Source organism: Zosterops lateralis (genome assembly GCF_965231275.1).
Source record: "Zosterops lateralis genome assembly, chromosome: 7".
Taxonomy (NCBI): Eukaryota; Metazoa; Chordata; class Aves; order Passeriformes; family Zosteropidae; genus Zosterops; species Zosterops lateralis.
In genome coordinates, this window is record NC_139767.1 from 2,080,429 (window position 1) to 2,104,628 (window position 24,200).

The following is a 24,200-nucleotide window of genomic DNA, read 5'->3' on the forward strand; positions in this document are numbered from 1 at the left end:
CTTGGTTTTCTGGGATGCTGGCTCAGGCAGTCTCCATCACTGTCCAGAGGTCCTGGATGATGCCACCATACTGAGGCCAAGCTCCAAACAACCCCAGGAAAATCTTCTGAACCTCCTGGATTTTTAACAACCCTGAAAATATATCAAATTTGTTGTATTTTATCTTGGTGACTCGAAAAGAAGTGTATTCCCTTCTGGCATATTTCCTCCCTGGAAATGTTACCACAGCCTTAAACAGCCTTGGAAAAAAAGGGGGAAAGAGAGAGGAGAAGATGCAGCTCATGCTTGCAAAAGGGTAGGTTCTGGCTGATTCCATGCCAAGGAATTGCTTCCAGAGAGGGGCTGTTGGATTTGGGAGGCTCGGCTCAGCACAGTGGGAAGCAACACTTCCTCTGTTGTTCCGAAAGAAAAATGAAAAGCAAAACTAAATATTTTTTTAAAGCCGAATTTCTCCCAAATAGAAAGAGCCTCTCGAGTGGAAAGGACAGTGGGATGTCTGGGCGTCCAGTTTCCTTGGATTGTTACGCAGTTTCTCTTGCAGATAGTGCCCTCTTGAGGAAACCTTTCTTCTGTTCCATTTTTACAGGTTTTTTTCCCCCTAAACGAAATGATCTCCCGGCAGGGAGCAGGAGCATAGTCAGGGGCTGCGATTTCGCCCAGGCCCAACACAGCCAGCAGTGCCGGGGACCGGCTAGTGCCTTCCCACCTGGACCCACCAGGAAGGAGGATGGCATCGGGATGTGGGATTGCAGCGCCTGACATCCCCCCAGGAGACGAATCCTTCCCAAATCAACGGGTTCCCGGTGGCAATCTGGGATGCTCTGACCCCAGTCCTGAGGGAAGGTCCCCCACTGGCATCATCACAAGCTGCCGCCCGCTTCGCTCCCCTCCTCGCCTCCCGAAAACACGAGATAATTGGGAATGGGAGCAAAAGGTGAGGACAGTGCTCCTCTCAGATGTCCGAATGTCAAAGCGACGCTGGCACAGAGCTGGCGGCAACAAAGGGCCGTCGGGATCGATGCGGCTGGCGGGGACGGCAGCGGGATGAGAGGTTGTTTCCCGGGAAAAGTGATGCCTGAGCTGGCGGAGCAGCAGTGCCATCGCCTGGAGCCCTCCTCCAAGATGCTGTGCCTCGGGCGAATCCCAAAACGAGCACAAACACACGTTGGTTTTGTTTTTCCACAGCCAAAACCTCTCCCGGAGCACGGGGACTCCATGGCAAAGGGATCAGGATTTTATGCCACTCTTCCTTTTTTTCACCCCAAAAAGCGTGGAGGACACACGAATTTTGCACCGAGGTGGTGCAGCTCTTGAGCACGGCTTGGGAAAACTCCCTGCATGAAGAATAAACGATTTGGGGAATGATTTTTAGGGTAGTGCTGGGGATGGAAGACGGTGGGAAGCGCTGGGATCAGGTTTTGTTCAAGGAATACGGGGCAGAAGATGATGATGGAAAGCAAATCCACTGTACCAGAAAGCAAAGTTTTGCAGAAAATGAGCCCCTCAGGTTGATTTTATTCTAAAAATATGAATTTACATCTGTGGCCCCAGTAATTACATAGATTTGAAGACAATCTTGCCATTTCCCATCACTTCCTATGCCTCAAACTGGGCTGCAAACGTGTCCAGCCCCACTCCAAGCCATAAACAGGGCTCCTGAGCCTAATTCTGGGGAAAGGTGGGCAGGGCCGGGGGTCCTGGTGCTGGATGGGACATGGGGATGGGATGGGACCATCACTGGGGATGGGGAGCCATGAAAAGGCCACGGCCGAGGGGTGGTTCCACCTCTAAAATAGCACCTGTGCTGTTAAATGCCGGGTTAGTGTATTGTGGGCTCTTTTATAGAATAGAAGCACAGATACAGATGCTTCCCTGTCTATACATAGAATATTTATTTGGTATATATTGGAGCTGTGTCAGGGGAGGTTTAGGCTGGATGTTGGGGAAAGGCTGAACTCTGAACAGGTTCCCTGAGGAATGGTCGCATTCCTGAGGCTGCCAGAGCTCAAGGGATGTATGGACAACGCTCTTAAGGATGCACAGGGTGGGATTGTTGGGGTGCCTGTGCAGGTTCAGGCGTTGAACTTATTGATCCTTGTGGGTCAGCTCAGGATGTTCCATGATCCTATGGCCCGTCTCCAGCAGCGCTGTTTTCTCTGCACGCAGGGGATTTCACAGGGAACAAAGATCAAGAAACCCAGCTAAACCGGGTAAAGCTACTTTTAAAACCCGCCAGAAACAGTCACAGAGCTGGTAAAGCACTTCCTATGCCTTGAGAATATCCCTTATGCACAGAGAACGTGCAATAAGGGATGGAGGGCGCCCGCCTCACGCATCCCGTAACACGCGACAAACACGGAGAGAAAACCGAACGTGGATCTCCGTGTTGTACGCCAAGCACACTCAGTTCTTTTTATGGCGCGGAAATTTGGCTTATTACACAGAAAATAAAGGGATTTAAAAGGGCTTTAACCACCGCCACCCTGAAAGAGCTCGCGCCACCCTCAGCCCCCCAAGGGCTTTGGCCACGCCCCCGGACCTGGTCACGCCCCGCCCTCAGCCCCTCACGGGCTTTGGCCGCGCCCCGAACCTTGGCCACGCCCCCGGCTCTGGCGGCGCCCCCCGGTCCTCCAGGATCACAGAGAGGCGGACGGAAGATGCTGGAGTGGGGCGGGCTGGCGGTGGAAGTGACGTCAGAGCGCGGGCGCCTGATGCGGGCGGCGCCGTGGGGGGAAGATGCCGGTGGCGGTGATGGCCGAGAGCTCCGTGAGCTTCAGGCGGCTCCTGGAGCAGTGTGAGACGCAGGAGCTGGAGGTGCCGCGGGGCGTGGGGGGTCTGCGTGCGCGCCTGTGAGACTGGGAGGGCGCGTGGGCGTGTGTGTGAGCGGGGGAGGGTTCAGTGTTTGAACTCGCCCCTTGCGCTCGCCAGAGAGCCCTTCAGAAACTCGCTGCCTGCAGATAAATGGGTATTTCCGTATAATTATTCGCGTCGTCTCAGAGTGGGGTAGTTTGTGTGTTTCTGTCCTTCTTGTGGCTGAGAAAAGGAAAATATTGATCAGGGAAGTGGAGCCCTGAGCCAGGCTTGGGGAATTACCCTTAGATCGAGTTATATTGTGACACCTTTCACTGGAAGCTCCTACCGTGCTGCTTTACGTTCTGTTGTCCCTTGATAAAAGGCCTGAAGCCTTACTGGAAATCTTTGTAGCTTTCAGGCTATTGCAGGCTTCCAGAATTTTTACAGCTTTTTTGAAATCACTCGTTTGTTTCCTCCTTGTGAGATTTGTGAGCTCTGCTGGAGTGTGGCAGGGGCCGAGGCTTAGCCTGGGGTTTTGGGAGGGGCAGAGAAGCTTTGGTGTGGTGGTGTGGCCTGAGCTGAAGTTCAGCTGAAGGTAAATGAAGTCGGGGTGATTTAATTTCACTTTCAACAGCTGCCACTCTCATGAGCGTAGGAAAAGAGCAGTGGAAGATGTAGTCTTCTTTTATTCACGCCCCCCAAAATTGTACAGGCCTATTATGTGATGTGGGAAAAAAAAAAAAAAAAAAAATCAGTCGTTTTGGAGTGTTCAGTTTATACAAAACTTGGCTTCCTGCTGGATTCTGTATCACACCCCTCTTTAAAATCTGTAACTCAAGAATCTGTGTTTGTTTTCAGGCCCCTGGAGGAATTGCCACACCCCTGGTTTATGGCCAGCTGCTGGCTCTGTACCTGCTGCACAATGACATGTAAGTGGCTTCTCCCAGCCTGTGACACTGGGTTTGTCACCAGCATGTTGGGAATGGGCTGCGTGGTTAATAAAAACCCTGTGTTAATAATAATAATAATAATAGTAATAATATTATTCCTGGGAGTAAGTCTCTTCCCCCCCTTGATCTGACAGGAAAAGTATTCTCCTTTCCTTGCTTTTCCCCACCCTTTTGAACTGCGGGAAAATTTGGGAATAACGTTCCTTTAAGTGGTGAAATTGGCTCCTGTGGGAAGTGTTAAACATTTCAGTGCTTTGTTTTGTAGCTGTTCAGGGCTGCAGTTGTTTTGGGTTGGATTTGAGGCAGCTCCTTGTGCTTAAATTCCAGCAGGATAATATATTCCAGCAGGATAAAAATATTCCTAGAAGGAATATTTTATAGCCCTGAGGGTGTTCAGTTCAGCATCTGGACAAACCTGGTGGTGTTTCATCTGGTGACCAAAGGGTGTTTTTATCTTTTGTTTTCAGGAATAACGCACGTTATCTCTGGAAAAGAATCCCTCCTGCCATCAAATCCGTGAGTTCTGGGCCAAATTTCACTCAGAAATCTGCTGGTTTGGTTGCACAGGAATGTTCTCCGCAAAGCTGGGGGTCGAAATGGGTTTACACATATGGTCAGTGTAGAGGATTTTCTTCTGGATTAACAATGGCGTTTGGTTTGGGTTGGTTTTTTTTTGTCCCAACAGGCAAATGCTGAGCTTGGTGCGGTTTGGTCAGTGGGACAAAGGATCTGGCAGAGGGACTTCCCGGGAATCTACGCAGCAATCAGTGCACATCAGTGGTCTGAGACTATCCAGCCAATTATGGAAGCACTCAGAGGTACAAGCTGAGCCTGTGTGGGGAGCAGGGAATTGCTTGGAATTATTTATGTCTGCTCCACACAAACAGACAGACTGTTAATTGGGAAAAAATCAGAAGTGGTCAGGAAAACCGCTGTCAAGTTTTTGTAGGTTTTACTACAAGGTTTTTGAGTGTAAATAAAAAGCTCATTACAAAGCCTTGTAGGAGCAAATAAATTTGTTTTAGTAGGATTTTGTTTCTGTATATTCTTTGACACCAGGATTTCATAAACCACGTGGTTTGTTCTGTAAGAGAAAAACAGACCATTAATTACCCAGTTTCATCAGACTTCTAACCAGAGATTCAGGGAACTTGGCTTGGCATTTCAGAGCCTGGTAGGACTTACAAGAAGGTTTTCCTGTGAAATGTTTTCCATCTTGTGTAATGGTAACATGCAAATCCTTGCTCCTAGAGGGCAGTGCAGACTGCTGAAAAGAGGTGCTCTGCAATAACCAATTCTCAGTAGCTTGAGGAACAACTAGGTGCCATTAATTATTAATTGCTGGCATATTGCAAACAGAGAATGCCATCCGATGCAGAGTTCCCTAAAGTGTTTTATGTGCTGGTGGTAGAGCCCAGGACGCTGCAGTCTGCATTTGGAGGTTCAGTGTGGGCTCTGAGGGGGTTTGTCCTGGCAGAGAACAACTTCTTGTTTCTTGCTGTTGACTGTGAACTGTAGGAAGGGAAGGGGAACTCCTGAAGTGCTCTTAAAGCCTGGTGGTGATTTTTCCAAAGGTGATGGAATCGAGGAAATGTTCTCAGATTTCCCAGCTCTGGAGATGAGTCTCTTGTGCCCTGTGTTCCTCTCTCCCTAGATGCAACCAGGAGAAGAGCCTTTGGACTAGTTTCCCAGGCTTACACATCAATAGTTGCAGATGATTTTGCAGCTTTTGTTGGCCTTCCTGTGGAAGAAGCTGTGAAAGGTACTTGGCATTGTTCCCTGAGTAATTTTTATATTGATGATGAGCTCAGGGAGCTCCGAGTGATGATTAATAAAAATGCATCTACAAATTCTGAGGCTGTTAAGTGATTGTACGGTGATTAGAGAAAAAAGAACCTTGGTTCTGGATAATGGTTTGATTTTTAAAAAAATTATTTGCCTTTAATTATCATTGTTAATTCTCCTCTTCTGTATCTTACAAATGCCCAAATGCCTTTCCAGGTGTGCTAGAGCAGGGCTGGCAAGCCGACTTTGCAACTCGCATGGTGATGCCTAAAAAGCCAGGTAGGTGGAGCTGTTACCTCAAGAAACGTTCAGCATTTTCCAGGAATTAGGTGTTAAGTTTTTAATTACAGCTTTGCACGGGATTCTGTTAGATACTTTTTGGACACTCGTGGTGCTTATGAATACAGGGCTTGTATAAAATGTCACAAAGTGGTGGGTTTGGTTTGGACTTAAAAGTAGTTTGGATTAAGCTACATCCTCACATGAACTTGTTTAAAAAAAAGCAGACAGGATGTGCTGGGATTGCTCCCTCTCCTCCTCTGCTGCTGGCTCTGCCTCTGTGGAACATAAACTGGATGACCTCAAATGACATGTGTTAACCTAATAAAGATGAATGAAAAATAGACCATCTTAAACCTGAGCTTTTATTTTTTTTCCCTTCAGAAGAATTAGAACTTCTTTAGGCAGGGATTTAGTGAATCTTTGTGTTTTGGGAGCTCCCAAAACACAAAGTTGTTGGTATAATTTCCTTTGCTTTTAAAATTTAAATCTTCACTTTCATGGTGTTAAATAACAGAATGTGTGTTCCTGCAAAGCTTGGTCTGCAGAAATACTCGGCTTTTTTTTTTCCTAAAGCTGTATCTGTGGCTGGCTGAGGCAAAAATAAATGTTAAGCTATAAAAGCAGGATGAAAGACCTGCTCTTAAACTTCTCTGCAGCTCTGGCAGAAGGAGCCAAATTACAGCATATCCCAAAGGGCAAGACCTGTTGGACTAAGAAGTGACACTGTTTGTATGGGCAGAGTTTTGGGGTGTTCAGAGCCCCTAATAAACAAGTGCCAGGTGTTGAAATTTACCCCCAAGGGGCACAAAGCCATCCAGAGCCCTGAGATTTTATATATGATCAGGTGGAGGTTTTATGAACTGGTTGCAAAATACACAGAGATTAAAAAAAAATAGGAATTACTTACGTGTGGGTTTTTTCCAAAAGTGAATGCAAGAACTACTATTCAGGCAAAAGAAAGAGGCTCATTTGAAGCAGCTAAGCCTTGGGTATCCTGCTTTTCAGTTATAAAGTCAAGTGTGATGAATAAGCAGGTTTAATTTTAATTAGCTTTTGATCCATGTTTTGTTGCCTAGAACTGTTTAAAACTGTTCCACTGGGCTAATTTCATATGTTTTTCTCCAGGTGTGCTGGAAGCTTCCTTTAACAGATTTGTTCCTTCATCAGGTATTTTTGTTCATATATAATTGATTTAGCTAAACTTGCATAAACACTGTCATCAGCACCACTGAGTGGGAATTGAGTCCTAGAGAAGTGAATGTTCTCACTGAACATCCCAAAATAAAAAACAACAACAAAAATTTAAAAATAAAAAATACTATTTTTAATTATAAAAATAATATATTATTTTGTATTATAAAATATAAAATAACCCTCCTCCAAAATAAAAAACAACAGCCCACCCCAATCAGGTGCTTTGTAAATGTGCTTCTCCTTCTGTCTTTTCATTCCCTCCTGTTTTAAGCACTGCCTGAGATTCCTGAGGTTCCCACTTCCATAGCAGAGCTCCTGTGTGTTCTGCTGGTCTGATCACCCACTCCATGTTTGTTTGGAGCCTTCAGAATGGCAGCTTGCAAGAAAAGGAGCAACCAGATAGCTCCAGGAGCTTTTTTTCTCAGGATGCTGTCAGCCATCATTGCTCAGACTCTAGTGTGTGCAAAGAAATTCTGGAGGCTGCTGACAAGTGGGACTTGTTGCAGGAGTTTTTGTGGTTAGTAACTCTTGGACTACTGAACGGTGCAGATAACAAGAATTATGTCAGCTGGAGCTGTGCAGGGAGGAGATGCAGTTAAGATCTGCCCCCAGAAGGCTGTTGAAAGTCAGATGCATTTAATTTTTTTCTCCCTTACTGTTATGATGGATGGTACTGCTGATGGGTTTGCTTTCTAAGTTTCATTAACATTATATTTGTTTTATCTTTACAGAACCTGCTCCAGTCCCACCAATTCCCAATGAACAGCAGCTGGCCAGATTGACTGACTATGTGGCTTTCCTGGAAAACTGATGACCCTGCTCCTGTGTTCAGAACAACTTGGGAATCCTGTGTACTGAGAGTTTTAGATCTAAGATTTATTTTATTCCATATCTGTTAAATGTTGCAGCGTCTCCCACTCAAAAGTATGAAGTATCCAGTGTATGTCAGCCCCACTCCTGTTTTGCCAAAGCCCAGCTAGCAGAGAAACAATCCTTTAACTCCTGCAATATTTACTCAGTAGGTACACAGCATACACAGCAGTATTACATAGTACATTTTTTTGAGTTGACTCAAAGCAGAACCTTTTTCAGATGTGTTAGAAATGGAGAAGAAACAATTCTCTGGTGAGTACTGCAGTGCTTGTGACAGATCTGTTGCATGTTGAACTAGAGAACAGAGAGTGGAAGACTGCCCAGCCCATATGTACAGAGAGAAAATATTTTGATGAAAGTGAAAGAAGACAATTTTGCAGTAACTCTCTTGCAAATATTTTTGTGGCATATTTATAATTGATTTTTTTTCTTGTTCTTTCTGGGTTGTTAAAACTTGTTCTGACGTGAGAAATTTCACATCAGGCATATTTTTACAGTAGAATACTTGTTTAACAAAGACAAATCTACACTTTGAGGAAGTTTTTTGACTTTGGGAAGGTTTTATTTGAGTGACATAGGACACCAGATATTTTCCTGGGTAACCCTGCATCTTGAGACCTGTCACCTGTTGCTCCATTTCAGTATGTTGGGCCAGGATCTGCAAGAAATAACAATTCTTACCTGTCTTTAAGCTTTCTGGCTTACTTTTGCCATGATGGGAGAGGAATTCCAAGGTTAGAGTAGGAGCAGAGTGCAGCTGGGAGGGGAGTGATGCATTGTGCTGCAGTGTCAGTTTGAAGAATAATTCTGTCAGAGCAGTGCTCTGTTAGTCTTTGAGCTGAGAGTGGATTTGGAAGCAAACACGAGTTCTCTTGCCATTGTGTCATGTTGGTGAAAAGGCTGTAGAGAAGGAGTGGTGCTTTAAAGGGCAGTGCATGTCTCCATTTACTTCTCCCCTCTTTGTAAAATCCTATCCAGGGGTTCCATGGAAACTGGTGAGTGTGCCCTTGTGCTGTGGTTGTTTTTCCAGTGTGCACTGCCTACTGTACATTCTCTTGGTGAGGGGGTGTTAGCAGGGAAGAATTACAAACTGTGCTCTGCTGCCTTGAGAGCTCCCTTGATATGTAAACACTTTCTCAAAATGATTATTTATTTGATACCCACCTAAGACTTGGATTGCTAAATTTATCTTCAGTGATATTAAAAAACATGTTTACACTGACCTTGTGCACTTGACTTATATTTAAATTTTCTGCAGAATAGAGGTCTGGTTTGGTGAGTTTTTAAAATGATTTCTTACTGGCCTAATTTGGATAGGGCTAGTTAAGGATTACTGCAATGTTTTATGCCTCAACGGCTTTGTGTGCAGCAATTGTATGGTATTGTATTAAAAAAAAACACTGGTACCCCTCAGATGTCTTAAAACATTCCTTGGTGTAAAGTGTTTGAATAGGTGAGTGCAAATTTCCTTTCTGTGTTTGTATTGTGCATGCCTGCACTTGCAGGTAGCACACAACCCTGCTTGGAGAAATGAAACTTAAACATAATTAAAGGATTATTATGTACTCAATGGTAATAGGAGAGGAGCAATATGGACATTGGCAGTCTGTGTCTGTCTCAAATCTAGCATCAATCTAGGTTAAATACAGTAAGTTTGACCCTGTCAAACAAGTTGATAACTTTGTGATTTCTGGTCTGCTGTAAAATTTAAGCTTTTAGCTCTGGGTGAGGCATTAACTCATAACTTGCCTAAAGTACTGTATTTCCAGCCACTTTTTGCCTTGTGCTGCTTTGGAATCCAAGCTATTTCACACGATTTCATCCTCATTGCCCTTTTCCTGGTTTTTGATTCACAAATACCTATCCAGATGAGCAGCTTTGTGCTTCCCTATCCAGAGCCCTACCTTGGGAAACATTGTGTGAAATATTTCCTGAAGTGACATCTTCAGGCATTGGAATCCTTACCTGGCCTGCACTAACCCTGTGCTTTCAGCTGAACAAAGAGGAAGTAATTTTGTTCTTGTATTTGGTGTTTTAATTGAAGCAATTGGTGTGGATTTTGGAATTCTTCCAAGTACAGTGCTGAGTGTGGGAGGACCTTTGAGTTAAGAAACCATTAGGAATTCAGTTGGGAACAGAGTTCATGATGGATTTAGAAAAAAGGAACTCAATTTCAGTTTCAGTTTTCCATTTCATCTGCATCCCACATGTAATGGAACATTTGTTTCTTGACATTTTATTATCTTCCTCCTGTATGAGTCAGCAGTGTTCATTTACCCACAGTTCCAGTCTCTGTAGGGAAAGCTACCTGAGCTCCAAGGTGGTTAAAAGAGGAGAAACTGGGTGGGGAAGCAGAAGAGCTGAGTTATCCCTCCCTGCGGAAGATCCACGTGGAAACCTCTGGGCTTTAATAACAAATCCCGATGGACTTGCCAGTATCTCATTTGAGCTGCCAGTAATGCAGTGAAGAAAACTGCTGTGGTTTGCCCAGTGTTGCTGGCTCCGGCCAGCCCTGGCACCACCGCAACTTGGGGGTCTTTGAATCAGTGAAACAGAGCCACTGCTAAGGCGCAGATGAAATGAGAGACGGGACTCTCCGATGAAACAGCAACTGAAGTTTTATTCCAACTCCAGGGCCGAGGCTCTAAGATTGAGAGATGGAGAGACCTCGAGTGCCTGAAGGGTTCAGAATTTAAAGGGGGAAAAAGAACACGTGGGACAGCAGAGCATGGGGACCAATGACAGGAATTCAGGGTACATAATTTAACTTGTAGGAGGGGGAAGCCCTGGCTCCAACCAATCACCCAGGACTCTTCTTAGAAGTTTCCAGACACTGGGAGAGGTCTCTGGTTGACTGGCAGGAGCAGGTGCCATGTAAACAACAAGATTGACGGGTAACTGCCATTTGGTCCTAAGAATAGGAAGAATAAGGGGTAACAAGGCATGAACTATTCAACATTAACACATAACATATTAGCAAAGGATAACCATCAGCACTCATCAACCCACTGTAACAGAAAACAAAAGCAGAATGCGTACATACAAACAAAATCTTGGCAGGCATTGCAGGGGAGCAGTTTGGGTGTTGCTGTAAGTCTGTGTTTCAGCCTGGGCTATGTGCAAGAAGGCCTGTGTAACACAGTAGGGACACCTGGAAGAAGTTCTTTGGTGAGTGGTTGGTTCTCCCTGTGTCCTACCCTGCAGGAGTTGGCTGGACCATCATTCAGAGAGTACATTGGTGTGTTCTTCTAGGAAGGACTATCTAGGCTGGCTGGCTTGGCAAAAAAGCCAAATGATCCCAAATAAACCCCAAAGACAAGCTTTTCTGTTCAGTGTCAAACAATTTTTTGGGGAAGCAGATTTCCAAATGTTTTATGTTCTTGGGTAGTGCAAATTGACTTGAGAAGTTTGTAACTTTATTTTTAACTTGTGTTGAGCAAAGGGAAGTAATGTGCATCCCTGGTTTCCTGAATTTAGGGCTATTAAATGTCAGATTCTTCTGTGCCTTCACCGCAAAGAACCTCAGGTTTGGGATGCCCAGGCCACATGACACAACTGGGTGTAAATAAAGTCAGGGAACAGGTTCAGCTTTAGGAATCAAGATGCTCCCAATCAATTCCAAAGCAAGAAATGTGGATACTTTTCTATTGAATGTGTTCTCGTGTAATCAAAATACAAGACTGAAGGAAGGGAGTTTTTTTAGCAGTAGAAACCCAATTTGGTTTTGCGATATGAGCCTTTTTATACACTAGAATAAATGATAGAAACAAACTGTGCCGAATCGTGACCAGCATCTTACTTCGTGTTTAAAGCCCCTCAAAGCTGAGGTTAGTATAAAAATATGCAGTGGGAATCCACATGACGTGACAAGACTGGTAGATCGGTGACTGCACCAAGACCCGGATTTGGCCTCTGATCCACAAGGAAGGACACAGTTGTGTCTCAGCTGTTTGAGATCTGATAGATATTTGAGGTATGAAACACATTTTATTGCTTTGTCTTTTTAAGCAGCATTGAGCCTGTACCAGCACATACCACCTCTGAGGGCTATCCTGAGCTTTACAAAGTGAGAAAGATGATGATGACAACACACCGTGCTTTCCTATGCCAACTGGGATCTGTGTTTAGACTGAGTTTATGAAGTAACATCTGGGACTTAAGTACCACACAAAGTAAGACACTCCATAAGTCACACCTGCAGCAAAACAAAGGGAACTGTATTTAGTTCAAACATTTTACCAGATTCCAACTTATGTGTGTTGTGCTTTGAGCCTGGCACTGCAGCTGATACAAGATAAATTAAGTACTCACCCTGCCTTGCCCTTAAAAGAGTTTAATACTTGAAAACAACTGACACCTTTAGTATTTATACTTCTATTAATTGCTTCCAGGTATTTAATACTTAATGCTGTTTCTGTGGTAAATCACTACAGCGAATGAGTGCAGCCCTGATCTGATGGGTAAGCAGTGCTGAAGAAGTAGCAGATGCTGAGTAAAAGTAGGGACTCCTGTGGCTGAGATTCAGAGGTGGAGAGAAGCCTTTTGATGTCTGCTGAGAAGATGGCCCAGTCCACAACCTCAGGCTTTAGTCCTAGAAGATCCTGCTTTGCTCTCGCTGGAGGCCATTGCCTACCAATGCATGGCCCTTTATTGTTCATGGATCAAGTCTGTCCCAGGTCCATCACAAAGCAGAAAAGGGCAGGACATGTCTGCTTCCAGCACTTGTCTTGGCTGCTCCTTGAGGATGCTGTCTCATCAGAGACACAGAACAGCTTCTCCTCCCAGAGTTATCTTTATCCTCTGCACTTCCCCATGTATACACCTCAGTGTTCACTGGGGGACCTCCCTGTTTGTGGCTGTCCATTGCCATGCTCAGCAAGGATGCAGTTGTGTATGGACATGAGATACCACAGGCAAACACACAGAACTGGAGAGTAGAATAGCAGAGGCTGGACTGATGTTTTTTTTTAAAAAAGCAAGAAGAACAGGCAAAAGAAGACGAGGAAACTTAACAGTTTCTCTGCAGCAGATGGACACCAGTGCTGCCCAACCATATGCGGGGGTGACAAATTTGGATCGATGAAGACTCTGCCACACCTGCTGATTTCAGTGCTCCCCTGGCCCCGGGGGTCAGAGCAGCACTCATGCCCTGGCCCACACGTTCTCTGTCTGTGTCACGCCCGTGAGTTTAGGATGGCCACCAGGTGGGACGTGTCCCAAGGAGGCCATGCCAGCTTCTGTGCAAGGCCCTGTGCCCTTCCCGCTGCGGCTGCGTCGGCAGCCCTGGGGGCTCCTTCTGCTGCCCTGAGCCCGCAGAGCAGGGCAGCGTTTGCCCATGGCTTGAGCCGTTCCCAAAGATCCTGTCTTAGGAACTTCGGGCTGTCCTAGACACTTGGGGTGAGGGATTCCTTCCAAGCTGGGCCACTTTGGCTGGGCTGGGGGCAGCCTCAGGGCAGGTGGCAGTGTGTGTAAAGGCCCTTTGTGACACAGTTCTGCAGCTTGGTCACCGTGGGATGGAACGGGACATGGTGTCAGAGGTCCCTTTGTGACACGTGGTGACATAGGTGCTGGCGGTGACGCAGCCACACCACAGTGCTCGGAGCACGCGACGGGACAGGACAGGATAGAGCCGTGTCGTGAGGAGCCCCCCCACAGCACACTCATTCGTGTCTGACCTGGAGCTTTTCTGAGCCGTTATTCCTACAGGTGACATCGAGGGCAGACCACAGGACTTGGTGACCTGTGGCCTACCTGAGGTTTCTCTTTTGCAGGTGCCCTTGAGAACTTGTTGACTCGGAGCACTTCTGAGGCATCTCTCTTGAAGGCACCCTCAACGCCACCCTGTGCCATGGCAGGCCGATTTCTTGGCCTGTTCAAAGTCTTCAGAAGCAAAAGAAAGAAAGACCCTGGAGCACAACAGCCTAAGGAGTCGGAGCAGTTCCAGCCACTGCAGGACAGTGAGTGGCAGAACTGGGCCACAGGGCTGATGGCTGCAGCCAGCTCGGCCCCATCCTTTCCCAGCTGCTTTGGACCTGCCCAGGGACAGGATGGAAGAGGGGCCGGGGCTGAACCCCGCAGTGCCCTTGCTCCATCCCCTGGGGCATCCCGGGGCAGTCCCAGCCTGGGGAGGACAGGGCAGGGCTGTGTTCTCGGGCCTCTTCCACAGCCCCTCAGCTCTGGCTGCTCTCGCTCTTTGCCAGATGCAGCCACGGACCGCACACAAGAGCAGCAGCCCAGCCGTGGCCGCTTCCGCAGGACACTGAAGGTACCTGCAACTGTCCCTGCCTGGGCTGGGCCTGCTGTCACTGCTCAGCCCAGCACCATGCTTGGAGCACTCCATGGAACATGTCTCTCTTCCCTGTCCTTTCCTGTCCCACAGATGTTCCGGAGGTTTTTGCCCATTCGACGCAGAAAAACCAGGACCACTGCAACTGAGGGCACAGCTGAGCCTGACTGCAGGCGAAGCGAGCTCCAGGCACAGCCTGATGTCTTCACAGATTTGTATGCGCGCTTAGAAAATTTTGACTCTACAATGAATGATCACCGGGCAGAGGCTGTTCTCATGGCAATGACTGAGGACGTGGCCGTCACAAACACTGACACCAGCATGACTCAAGGCCTCACAAATACTGACACCACGCCCACTCCCAACATGATTCATGCTCCCACTATGGATTTTTTTGAGGAGAGTGCTGTTTCCCCTCAGCAGCAGGTAATCAGCCTTGGGCCAGGGCTGGAGGCCTGCCTGGATTGTGTGTTCACTCAAGCCATTAAATCCTCTCAGCCTTTGAAGACATTACAGTATTATGGGAAGGGGATCTGGGGAAGTTGTTCCCTTGGACAGAGCTTCAAGTCTTCCCCATGCCTCTTCCAGGTGCCAGCCATTGTAAAGAACATTCACCAGAGACTAGAATCCCGTCTCACTGTGGATGCCAGGATGCAAATTGACATTGTGAGGTTGGCTGAAGAACACCCAGCTGACGTGGTGCTGACCCTCCTGCACTGTGCCCCAACGTGTGACAGGTATGGGGCCCACCTGCCTTGAGAGCTCAGGGCTCATCAGCCTTTAGGGCCATGGCCCTGCATGGCCTGTGCAGTGGGCTCTGCCACACAGGCAGGGAAGTCCAGGACCCTCGGGCTCCTCTCTTTCCCGAGCCTGCTGCCATGCTCCTTCCCTGCCCTTCAGGGCACCGGGGCTCTGTCACCTGGGCCTCCAGAGCTGCACAGGGCATGGCAGTGTGACTGAGACGCCCCTGACACAGAGCTCTGATCCCATAGAGCTGCTGCTATGATGTGGAGAACCATAGGCTCATCAGTTCCCACCGTGGAGAAGGTGCTGCCAACACTGCTCTGTGTGATGGAGGACTGGCCTCTGTATCGCATGTTCACCTCCGATGGGGACAACAAGGATGTTTTTGCCCTGGCTGTGAGTTTCTGGGCCTTTGCTTGTCCCCAGGTTGCCTCTCCAGCAGCTCTCCATCCTCTCCCTGCCTCAGGCGCTGGGCTGAAACCTGGGCTAAGGGCAGGCTCAGGGGGCACCAGGCCCACTGCTCCCCCGGCATCTCTCCTGGGGCCCTGCCACATGGACACCTCGGCACTGAGTGCTCTCTTGGGCTGCTTCTTTCGCAGGCAACTCTGGTCCTGTGGGTGATTGTCCAGGTGCCTGAGAGCCATGAAGCAATGATCCTTTATTCCTCCCGCCTGTTTGTGGCTCTGCTCTTCCATGTCGTCATCACCACACAGCAGATGCCACCACAGGAAGTTAATCACTTCTGGAGAGCATGCCGGGAGGAACATCGCCTTCCTTGTGACCCCAACAGGTCTCCATCCTACTGTCCTTCCCATGCCCTTGTGGCCAGGGCCAGTGCTCCCAGTGTGACCTGGCTTTCCTCTGCACACAGGTTTGCAGTGCAGGCCATGAAATCCCTGCTCTACCGGCTGCGGTGTGACAATGAGGTGATCGCTATGGAGCGCAAGCATGGTTGGGACACGATGCTCTGTGCTCTCACCCAGCACTATGCCGTGGGTCTGCTGGCCAGGTGAGACCCTCTTCTTCCCTCTGGCCCTGGAATTTGTGCCATGTGCCTGGGGTGCCCTACACAGTCCCTGTGGTTGTGGGCCAGAGAGCCTCGACAGTTAGGGATGGCCAAACAGACTGGAAAAGGCTCAAAGAAGGGGGTGCCCAGGAGAGGCCACCTCCCAAATCTCCCACATCCCCTCCAGGGATGCTGGGGAAAGACTGGACCTCTGTGAGTCAGTCCTGGGAGTCGTTTGCCCCCCAACCTCAAGATCTTTTTCCTTCTGACAGGGAGATGCGCCGTGTCTTGATCCCTTTGTGTTCCCGCATCGCAGTCCACCTGCTCCGGCTTCTCAGCATGGAGAAGTCAGGATGGGATCTGCCCTTCATGGCATTCCTTGTGGAGGTGAGCCTGAAGGCCAGCGCTGCCTCGCTCAGCTGTCTCCCAGCTCTCTGACCTCTCGTAGCCACATCCCTTGCCTGGGATGGTGCCTGCACCCTCTGCTGCTGCCTGGGCCCGGCCCTGTGCGGTTCTGGGCTCCTGCCGGCTGGGCCCTGTGTCACTGCCCTGTGCCTTTCAGGTCCTTGAATGCCTGGACTTGACTAAATGTGGTGGCAGTGCCCAGAGGGTCATGTCAAGGTACCTGGAGAGTGAGTGCAGGCAGAGACTGCGTCTGGTGCTCAGAGGCTTCGTGGTGCTCAGCAAGGATCCCCTGATGGTGAGAAGGGAGCAGTGGCTGAAGCTGCGCTGGGGAAAACAGCCCCATGGGCTGGCTGGGCTTCAGCAGCTGAGGCAGCTGCTCCCAGCTCTCCTGCCTCAGCTGCCCCAGTGCTTTGGGACAGGCCTTTGACATCTGGGCCCTGCAGCAGCAGGGTGGGCTTGCAGTGCCAGGGTGCTGTTGGCAGTGCAGCTGTTCATGGCTTCACAGCACAGCCTTGTGTTCCACACAGGCCAGAAGAATGTGCCGTCTGTCTCAAAGCTTTGTGGATCTGCTGAGTGATGCAGATGGAGAGGTGGTGTCCATGACCCTCTGTGTGTTCACTAACATGCTAAAGCACAAAGACATCCAGGTATCGAGCACCACCGCCCCAAAGCTGGCTGAGGCCCTCCTGGAACTCTTTGACAATGTAAGGTTCTGCAACCCGAGCCACAGGCATTGGGTGCTTCCCAGAAACTTTGTGCTGTCTGCATTTTCAGGCCTTTGCCCAGGTGGGCATGGAGTATTGGGTGCTTAGATTTTCTCCTTTCTTCTAGGACAATAACTATGTGCTGCTGCTCTCCATTGAACTCTTCTGTAAGATCATGGAGTTGGTAGTGGATGAGGGAAAAAAGCCTCTGAAGACAATAGTGAACAAGAGCCTGTACCCACTTTTATTCCACTGCCATGCTGAGAACCAGCGTGTGGCAAATGTGAGATTTTGTGTGATGCTGGTGCATCCCTGGGAGGTGGCTCGGCCGCCTCCTGCCCTGGTGCCACCCGGGCTGCAGCCTCCTGCTGGCCTTGGCACAGGGATATGTGGGTCCTGTGCCTTGGGCTGTGGTGCCATCTCTGCATCTCTGCTGCTCTCCAGGCCTCTTGGGAAACGGTGCATTGTGTGGCCAAGTTCCTGAAGAGGAGGGATCTCGAGCAGCTACTAAAGACGGAATATCCATCGAAGATCAATGAGTGTAAGGTAAGGATGGCCTGGATGAACCCTCAGCCTCAGCCTGGAGAAGATCCCTGCCCCCGGCGCTCAGTGTGTGGGGCTGTGGCCCCTGGCCAGTGCTGCACCCAGGGGCTCCAGCCTGCGCCCCACGCGCCGCTCCCTTCCCTGGGCCGCGCGGGCTCTTCTCCAGGCTCCTGCGGTCCCGAGCCGGGTGCCCATCGAGCCCCAGCGCAGCTGCGGGGCGGGGCGGCACCGCGGCTCCCCGGGCAGCACCTGGGCCTGTGTCCCCTCCACAGGCGGCGCCAGCGGCTGCTGGCCGGGCGTCACGGCTCTGCGGGCAGGGGAGGCCGGGGCTGGGCGCAGGGAGAGCCCGGCCGAGGGGCTGAGCCCGCGCCAAGCCTTCCCTCCTGCCGCTCTCTCCAGCTGGCAGAAGACAGGAGCCGAGCGGAAGAGCACCTGCGCCGGGCTCTGCCGTACCTGGAGCACCCACAGGAGCCCCTGCGAGAGGCGGCCACCAGATTCATCGGTGAGTCATGATCCCGAGCTCCCTCCCCGGCCCGCCGCAGCTCGGCCCCGGCCCCGGCTGCTGCTCCGGCTGCTGCTGCGGCATCCGGGCCCGGCGCCGTGGAGCCCCGCCCGGCCTCGGGGCTGCTGCCGCCCTCTGGCAGCCGTGCCCTTGGGCGGCAGCGTGCGGCAAGGGCCCGGGCTGAGCCCTGCCGGGGCAGGAGGCCCTGTGGCCACAGGGCGGGCAGCGCCGCTGAGGGCGCAGCAGGGAGAGCTCCGGCTCATCTCCAGGGGGGAGTGAGGGCAGCGGGCTGTCAGTGGGGTCTGGCGGGGGAAGCTGCACTGCCTGGGCAGGGAGCTGCAATCCCTGGCCCGGCTGTGGAGGGCTTTGCTCCTTGTGTGGACGAGGGCTGGAGAGGGCATGACACACAGAGATTTCAGGGGCACATGGGGATTTCATGGCAATCACCTTCTGGCGGATCCCACTGTGTCCTGCTTCCTTCTGGGTTGGATAGCCCTGGCAGGAATATCTACTAGGAATCCTGCAGATCCAGGCTCTGTTCCTCTGTTTTCCAGCCCTTCAAGCCCAGAGGCAAAAGAGCAGCCTATCAGGCTCCAACCTGCAAAATCAAGCCCAGTTTTCCCCAAAAGCTAAAGAACTGGGGACATCTTCTGAATTCGGTGATCCAATGTCCCAAGAACAACACCAGGAGAGACTGAAGTGGACACAACATCTCAGTGCTGCTGGAGCTCCACGCATAGCTGAGGCTGGGCACTGTTCTTATGGCTTCAGACTTCTCCCTGTTCGTAGATAGCTCCCTCCCTTTTCCCCTAAGACACTGCCCATCCCCTATTTTTTCCTGCACTCTCCACCCCTTTTCAGAGCTCCCTCCCTCCAGCCCTCAGACCCTGCCCATCCTCCCTTATTCCATCCCAGCTCATCCCTTTGCTTCACCTTTAATTAATAAACAGTTTGGCTTCTTCACTTTACCTGCATCTCTGTGGAGCTGAGGCAGCATAAAAACCTGAGCCCTGGTACACACAGGCCTCTGCTGCCCTTCTCTTCCGCGCCGTGTTTTGTGCAGAGACACAGAGGAGCGAGGTCACATCAGGCTGGAAAGGTGCCTGTGCTGAAGGTCCAGTTCCACACCACTGTGGAGCTGAAGGTCTTGCTGAGCGTCCTGAAGCCCCTGGATTTTGGAAGTGCCAATCTGAGTATGCTCTGAACTCAGCTGTGAGGGATTCAGTGGCAAGCATCCATGGAGGGCAAAGCAGCTTGGGATGCTGGAAGCTTTCAAGAATACCTTCTGGAAAGCACAGCAATGCTGGATCCCTACAAAGGCTCAGGAAAAGGGCAGGAGCAGAGATCATCAGGGCTTAACAGTGAGCTTTGGGTGTGCCTAAGGGCAAGTGAAACAGCAGCCTGGTGACCGAGACTCGGAGGCGCGACTGTGCCAACGCCCGCAGCGCTGTCAGGCAGTGCCGGGATCCCAGCTGCGGTTCTGGGCCCCACAACTGAGGAATGGCAGCCCCTGCCTCAGACCCAGTCAGAAAGCCACCCAAGTGAGACCGGAGGGAGGGCACCCTTCCAGTCTCTCTTGGGCATGGCCACAAACCAGCCCCTGCTTCTCCTTCCTGCGCCTGTGTTTGGGGTGTGCTGATGGCAGTGCCAGCCAGGTTGTGCTCTGTGTTCCAAAGGCTGTGGAGAGCGGGCATGAAAAGTGCTGCCTGCACAGCGGAGAGTCCTGGAAGGTGCTGGCAAGAGCGTTCTGTTGGAACAGGGCTCTGCTCTCTGGCCAGGAACAGCCTGGTTTTGCTGCTGTGACCACAGGCAGGAGTTGAGGCAGGTGAAGGGGCAGCGGGCAGCTTGTGTTTGTAGAGGGCCTGGGGCTGCACGCCTGGACCTCCACCTGGAATCCCACTGGGGGGAATCTGAGCCAGAGCTGGAGTGCCTGTCTAGAAACGACGGGAAGAAATTCAGTCTTGCCAGGGTTTCTTAAGAGTGTGTTGGTGTTCCTCAGGAAAGCTACACATTTGGGGAAACACCTTTGGGGGAAGGGGGCTTGCTTCTCAAGGAAAGTGCTTTCCAAGGTGTGACAGGTGCAGCTGGTCTGAAGCAGCACAGATAAAATTGGCCATAACAGACCCCAAAACTCAAGCAGCCTAATAGTAAATATGTCCCAGGTAATACAATGATAGGTCAGAGTGCAGCTCAAACAGGGAACCCCAGTCAATCCCATTCAATCATGAATGCAGACATATCCTTGGTCAGTGTGCTGGGTGGTGCTAAGATGCCAGCCAATCGTGTGTAAGCATGGGAAATTTGAAGCCCTTATAAAAGGGAGTGCTGAACAAAAACCATTGGCTGTTGTCGCATGACCTTTGCTGTGTCCTGTTGTGGGCCTGTCTGCGAAACTGTGACCACAACGTACCAAGTGGTGACCTCCAAAGTAAAGACACAGCTTCTTGTGTGTAGAGCCGGGGAGACAGAGGGCAGAGCGTGGAGAGAGTGCCTGCAGCAAAATGCTGCCAAAAATGTGGCGTGGAGACCTGACCAAGACATGAAGAGCCAGCTGAAGTCCAGATGACTTTTGTAAATACTTCTGTAAATAGAAGAAAGCTGTCACCCAGAAAATGGCAGGATGGGTGAAAGAGAAGAAAGAAGAATGGAAGAAAACCCAGCCGTTAAGGTATGGACCCTCTTTCTACTTTGTCAGAGGGTAAAGTATCAATAACAGGCTCTGGACACCACAATGGATGTTATAAAGCCCTGGAGGCTGGTTTTGGACTTGCTGGGGTGGTTGGAAGCTGAGTGGAGTGCAAAGGTGGCAGTGGAGATGCCGTGGGCACCACACACCGAAAATGCCCCGCAGGGACGGAGAGCGGGGCAGAGCCGTGGGGGGAGTGGATCTGCCATCCCGCATGTGCGGGCAGAGAGGACAGCTGAAAAACCGAGGGGGCAGCTGCCATTATTCCTGCTGTTATAAATACGTATTATATAATTGGCTTTTTGCAATATTAAGATGAATGCTAGAAGTATAATGTTAAAATGGCTTTGCTTCTATTTCTGCTATTAACAAAACTTAGACATGATAGTAGTGCTAGCGGATATAGTTATAAGTGAACTGTCTGTTTGGTCAGGATAACATCCAGTAAACGAATGATGAGGACCCTGTTACTGATATGGCAAATACCAGCATTTGCTGTCTGAAGAAAGTATGAACCAAGGCCCAAACTAGAAGTGATAAAGAGAACGGACTAAAACTACAGCCAAGGAACATGCATGCTCTAAAAAGGCAGACCCAAGGAGTGGCAATGCTAAACAGTGCCTGGAATATATAAATGTGTTTGTGGAAAAGTATGAATATGCATAATTGTCTATGAAGATGCAACAGGATGATGTAATAGAAAAGGTATTTAGGAAATGTTTCCAAGATAGTAGGTGTGCTCTTGGCTGAGTGCCAAGCATCCAGCCGTTAGCCCTTGGCATTATTATCTGTGTCTTCTATCGTCTTTTATTAAACTTTTTAAAGTTTACCAGGAAAGTGAACCTAATTTTTCACACAGCTCCCTATCCCTGTGGCACTGTCCTGCTGCACTGCCAGAGCTCCCCTGCCGCCACCAGCGCCAGCAGCGTTTGCCATGGGGCACAGGTTCTCTCCTGCCACAAACCGCTGCTGCCGGATGCATCTTCACAATGCCTGGGGCCGCCCACGCCCTGGCTGCAGGAGCTATTTTGGGATCCACACTCCATATCGCTGTCAATCTGCTCCACACGCCCCTGCCTGCAGCTGATCAGACAGCCCAGCCACTGCCTGGCTGGCACTCTTACAGCTTCAGCGTGCCAGCAGAGCCCAGAAGTCAAGCAGTGCGCGACACCACAAGTGCCAGTGCAGAACTCTGCACCAGAACCCAGAAAAGTTGCTGAAACTTGGAACCATGGAGCAGTGTATCGTCACAGAGCCAGGGCTCTAGAAGCCAGAAGGATGCTGTGGTCAGTGCCAGAGGGGCTGGGGAACCCTGCAGGGCGCAGAGCAGAAGAGGAGAGCAGGGCCATGCAATGATGAATGCTCCTTTGAAGTGGATGCTGCAGGGGCAGCCAGGGTTCAAACTTGTGGCAGCTTGGATCTGGGAGAAATCCTACTCTGTTTAATATTTGCAGGCAGAATCCCAGTGTAAGTCACAAGCTGGGCCTTAGGCATGAATGGTGGCCCATTTCCATGGGAAACTAAAGTCACCTGGCCACGTTCCTGCTGTCAATTTGTAGGAGGCCTTTGGCATTCCAAGGGCAGCCAGGGTTCCAAATTGTAGCAGCTTAGATCTGGCAGAAATCCTCTTCCATTCAAAATTTCAGTGGGCAGAAGCCCAGTGACAGGCACAAGGCGGGCATTATACAAGAATTGATAAAAATAAAATTTAAAATGTTTATCCTGTAATGTAACATTAAAAGGCCACCTCAGTGGCACCTTTCCTCCCAGACCACCTTAAAAACAAAAGGAACCCGTTCCCTTCAAAGACGCCCAGCACCGCACCCCCCCACCCCAGGTCGGAGACGGGGCGAGGGAGCCGCCCGCCTCAACAAGGCTCAGCACAAAGAGTTCCAGCCGCGGAGCCGCTGGCTCTGCCACCGACGGAGAGAAAAGAAAGAGCCGGCCGCCCCGTCCCCCCCTCGGTTCGCCGTGGAAAAGCCCCTCCCCAGCCCCGTCCGCAGCCGGGAGCCGGTGGGGGAAAACCCGAAGTCTGCGAAGCCTCCCGCCCCGGCCGTCCAGCCGCCATGCAGCCCGCCCACAGTCAGCCGCCGCCGGTTTGGCGTGGAGAAACCCCGGCCGCGCCCCCCCGGTTCGGCGCGGAGAAGAGCCCCGGCCGCCCGCAGCCGCCATGCGGTCAGCCACCGCGGCCAGATGGCGCGTCCCCGAGCCGGCCGGACCGCTGCCCCGTTTCAAGAGAAAAAAAAAACCCACACCCACCACGTTCCACCTCCCACCGCACAAGCCCCGGCCCAAACCCCCGCAAAACGGTGCCGCCGCTGTGAAGCAGCATGAGACCCCGAGACGCCATTGCTGCGGCAGGACCACCACGTGGCTGCAAGAGCTTCAAGCGCCCGCCCCGGCTAATCCCGCATGCAAATTAAGGACTCCAAGAGCGTCTCGGGATGAAATTTAACATCAAAAAAACCCTTATCAAATAAAAACCAAGTAAAATTAAAACAGATAAGAACTAATACTCAGCTGTGTGGACCCTGGGGAATCAGAAGAGCTAATTTCTCCGGTTTTGCTTACTAGCCGTAAGTTAAAAAGACCAAACCGGAGATGAGACCACAGGAGAAAACAAAGAACTGTCAGGACTCTGGGGTTACTCCCAGCGAGGGTTAGTCCTCCAGCTCTGTTGAATTGCCTGCAGCAGAGCTGATAAGACCCTCCTCCTCCACGGCGACCACGGGCAGCCAAAAACCCCTCGGGCAAATATTAATAAGAGCTGATTAATAAAGGCGTTTATGGAGATTAATATTTTCTCCGCCCATTTTTATTCATAACAAGAATGGTAGCTGTTTTCCATGACGATGAGAGCTGCTGCATCCTGCTGTGCTGTGAGTGCCAGCCCTCCTACCCCCCATGGCCCCGAGGGCCCTCCTACCATCCCTGTATAAATTCATATTATAAAGTTGCCTTTTTGCACCAATTAAATGCTATATGTGTAATATGGGTAGCTTTTGCTGTATGTTTCTACATTTGCTATTAATGAAACTTGTAAATAAGCAGTGTAATATGTGTATATATATATATATTTCTTGGGCTATAACATGATAATAAAGTAGGGATTGTTTTTGTGGCATCTAAACCGGCTAAACCAGAAGAATGGAGAAAATCCCTTGCATTCCTGAATTATCTTATCCAGATGAAGATTACTGACCAAAGCTTCAGAGAACCTCTGTTATCAGTATCTTATCCAGATGAAGACGGCCAAAAACTCCAGGAGAGGAATTTATTGTATCTGTGCTACCAGACAGAATGGAGCCACTTGCAGATGTGTCTACAAGATAAAATGGTTGGGGGGTAGTTGAAACTGAACAAAGAAATTCACACTTAAGAAGGAATGTCTGAACCATGAATGTGATTTCATGAATATGCAACAGGCTGATACTTTTAAGGACCAAG

The 24,200-nt window shown here is 50.1% G+C and overlaps 1 protein-coding gene across 1 annotated transcript; it reads left to right on the plus strand.

The window, feature by feature from the left end:
• The first annotated feature begins 2,699 nt into the window (after positions 1-2,699).
• COPS8 (COP9 signalosome subunit 8) lies at positions 2,700-9,290 on the plus strand. Its single transcript, XM_083864773.1, has 8 exons — positions 2,700-2,814; positions 3,652-3,722; positions 4,211-4,259; positions 4,429-4,561; positions 5,398-5,505; positions 5,745-5,807; positions 6,936-6,977; positions 7,736-9,290. The coding sequence occupies exons 1-8, from the start codon at positions 2,737-2,739 to the stop codon at positions 7,813-7,815; spliced, it is 624 nt and encodes a 207-aa protein (XP_083720899.1). The 5' UTR covers positions 2,700-2,736; the 3' UTR covers positions 7,816-9,290.
• The last annotated feature ends 14,910 nt before the right edge of the window (positions 9,291-24,200 follow it).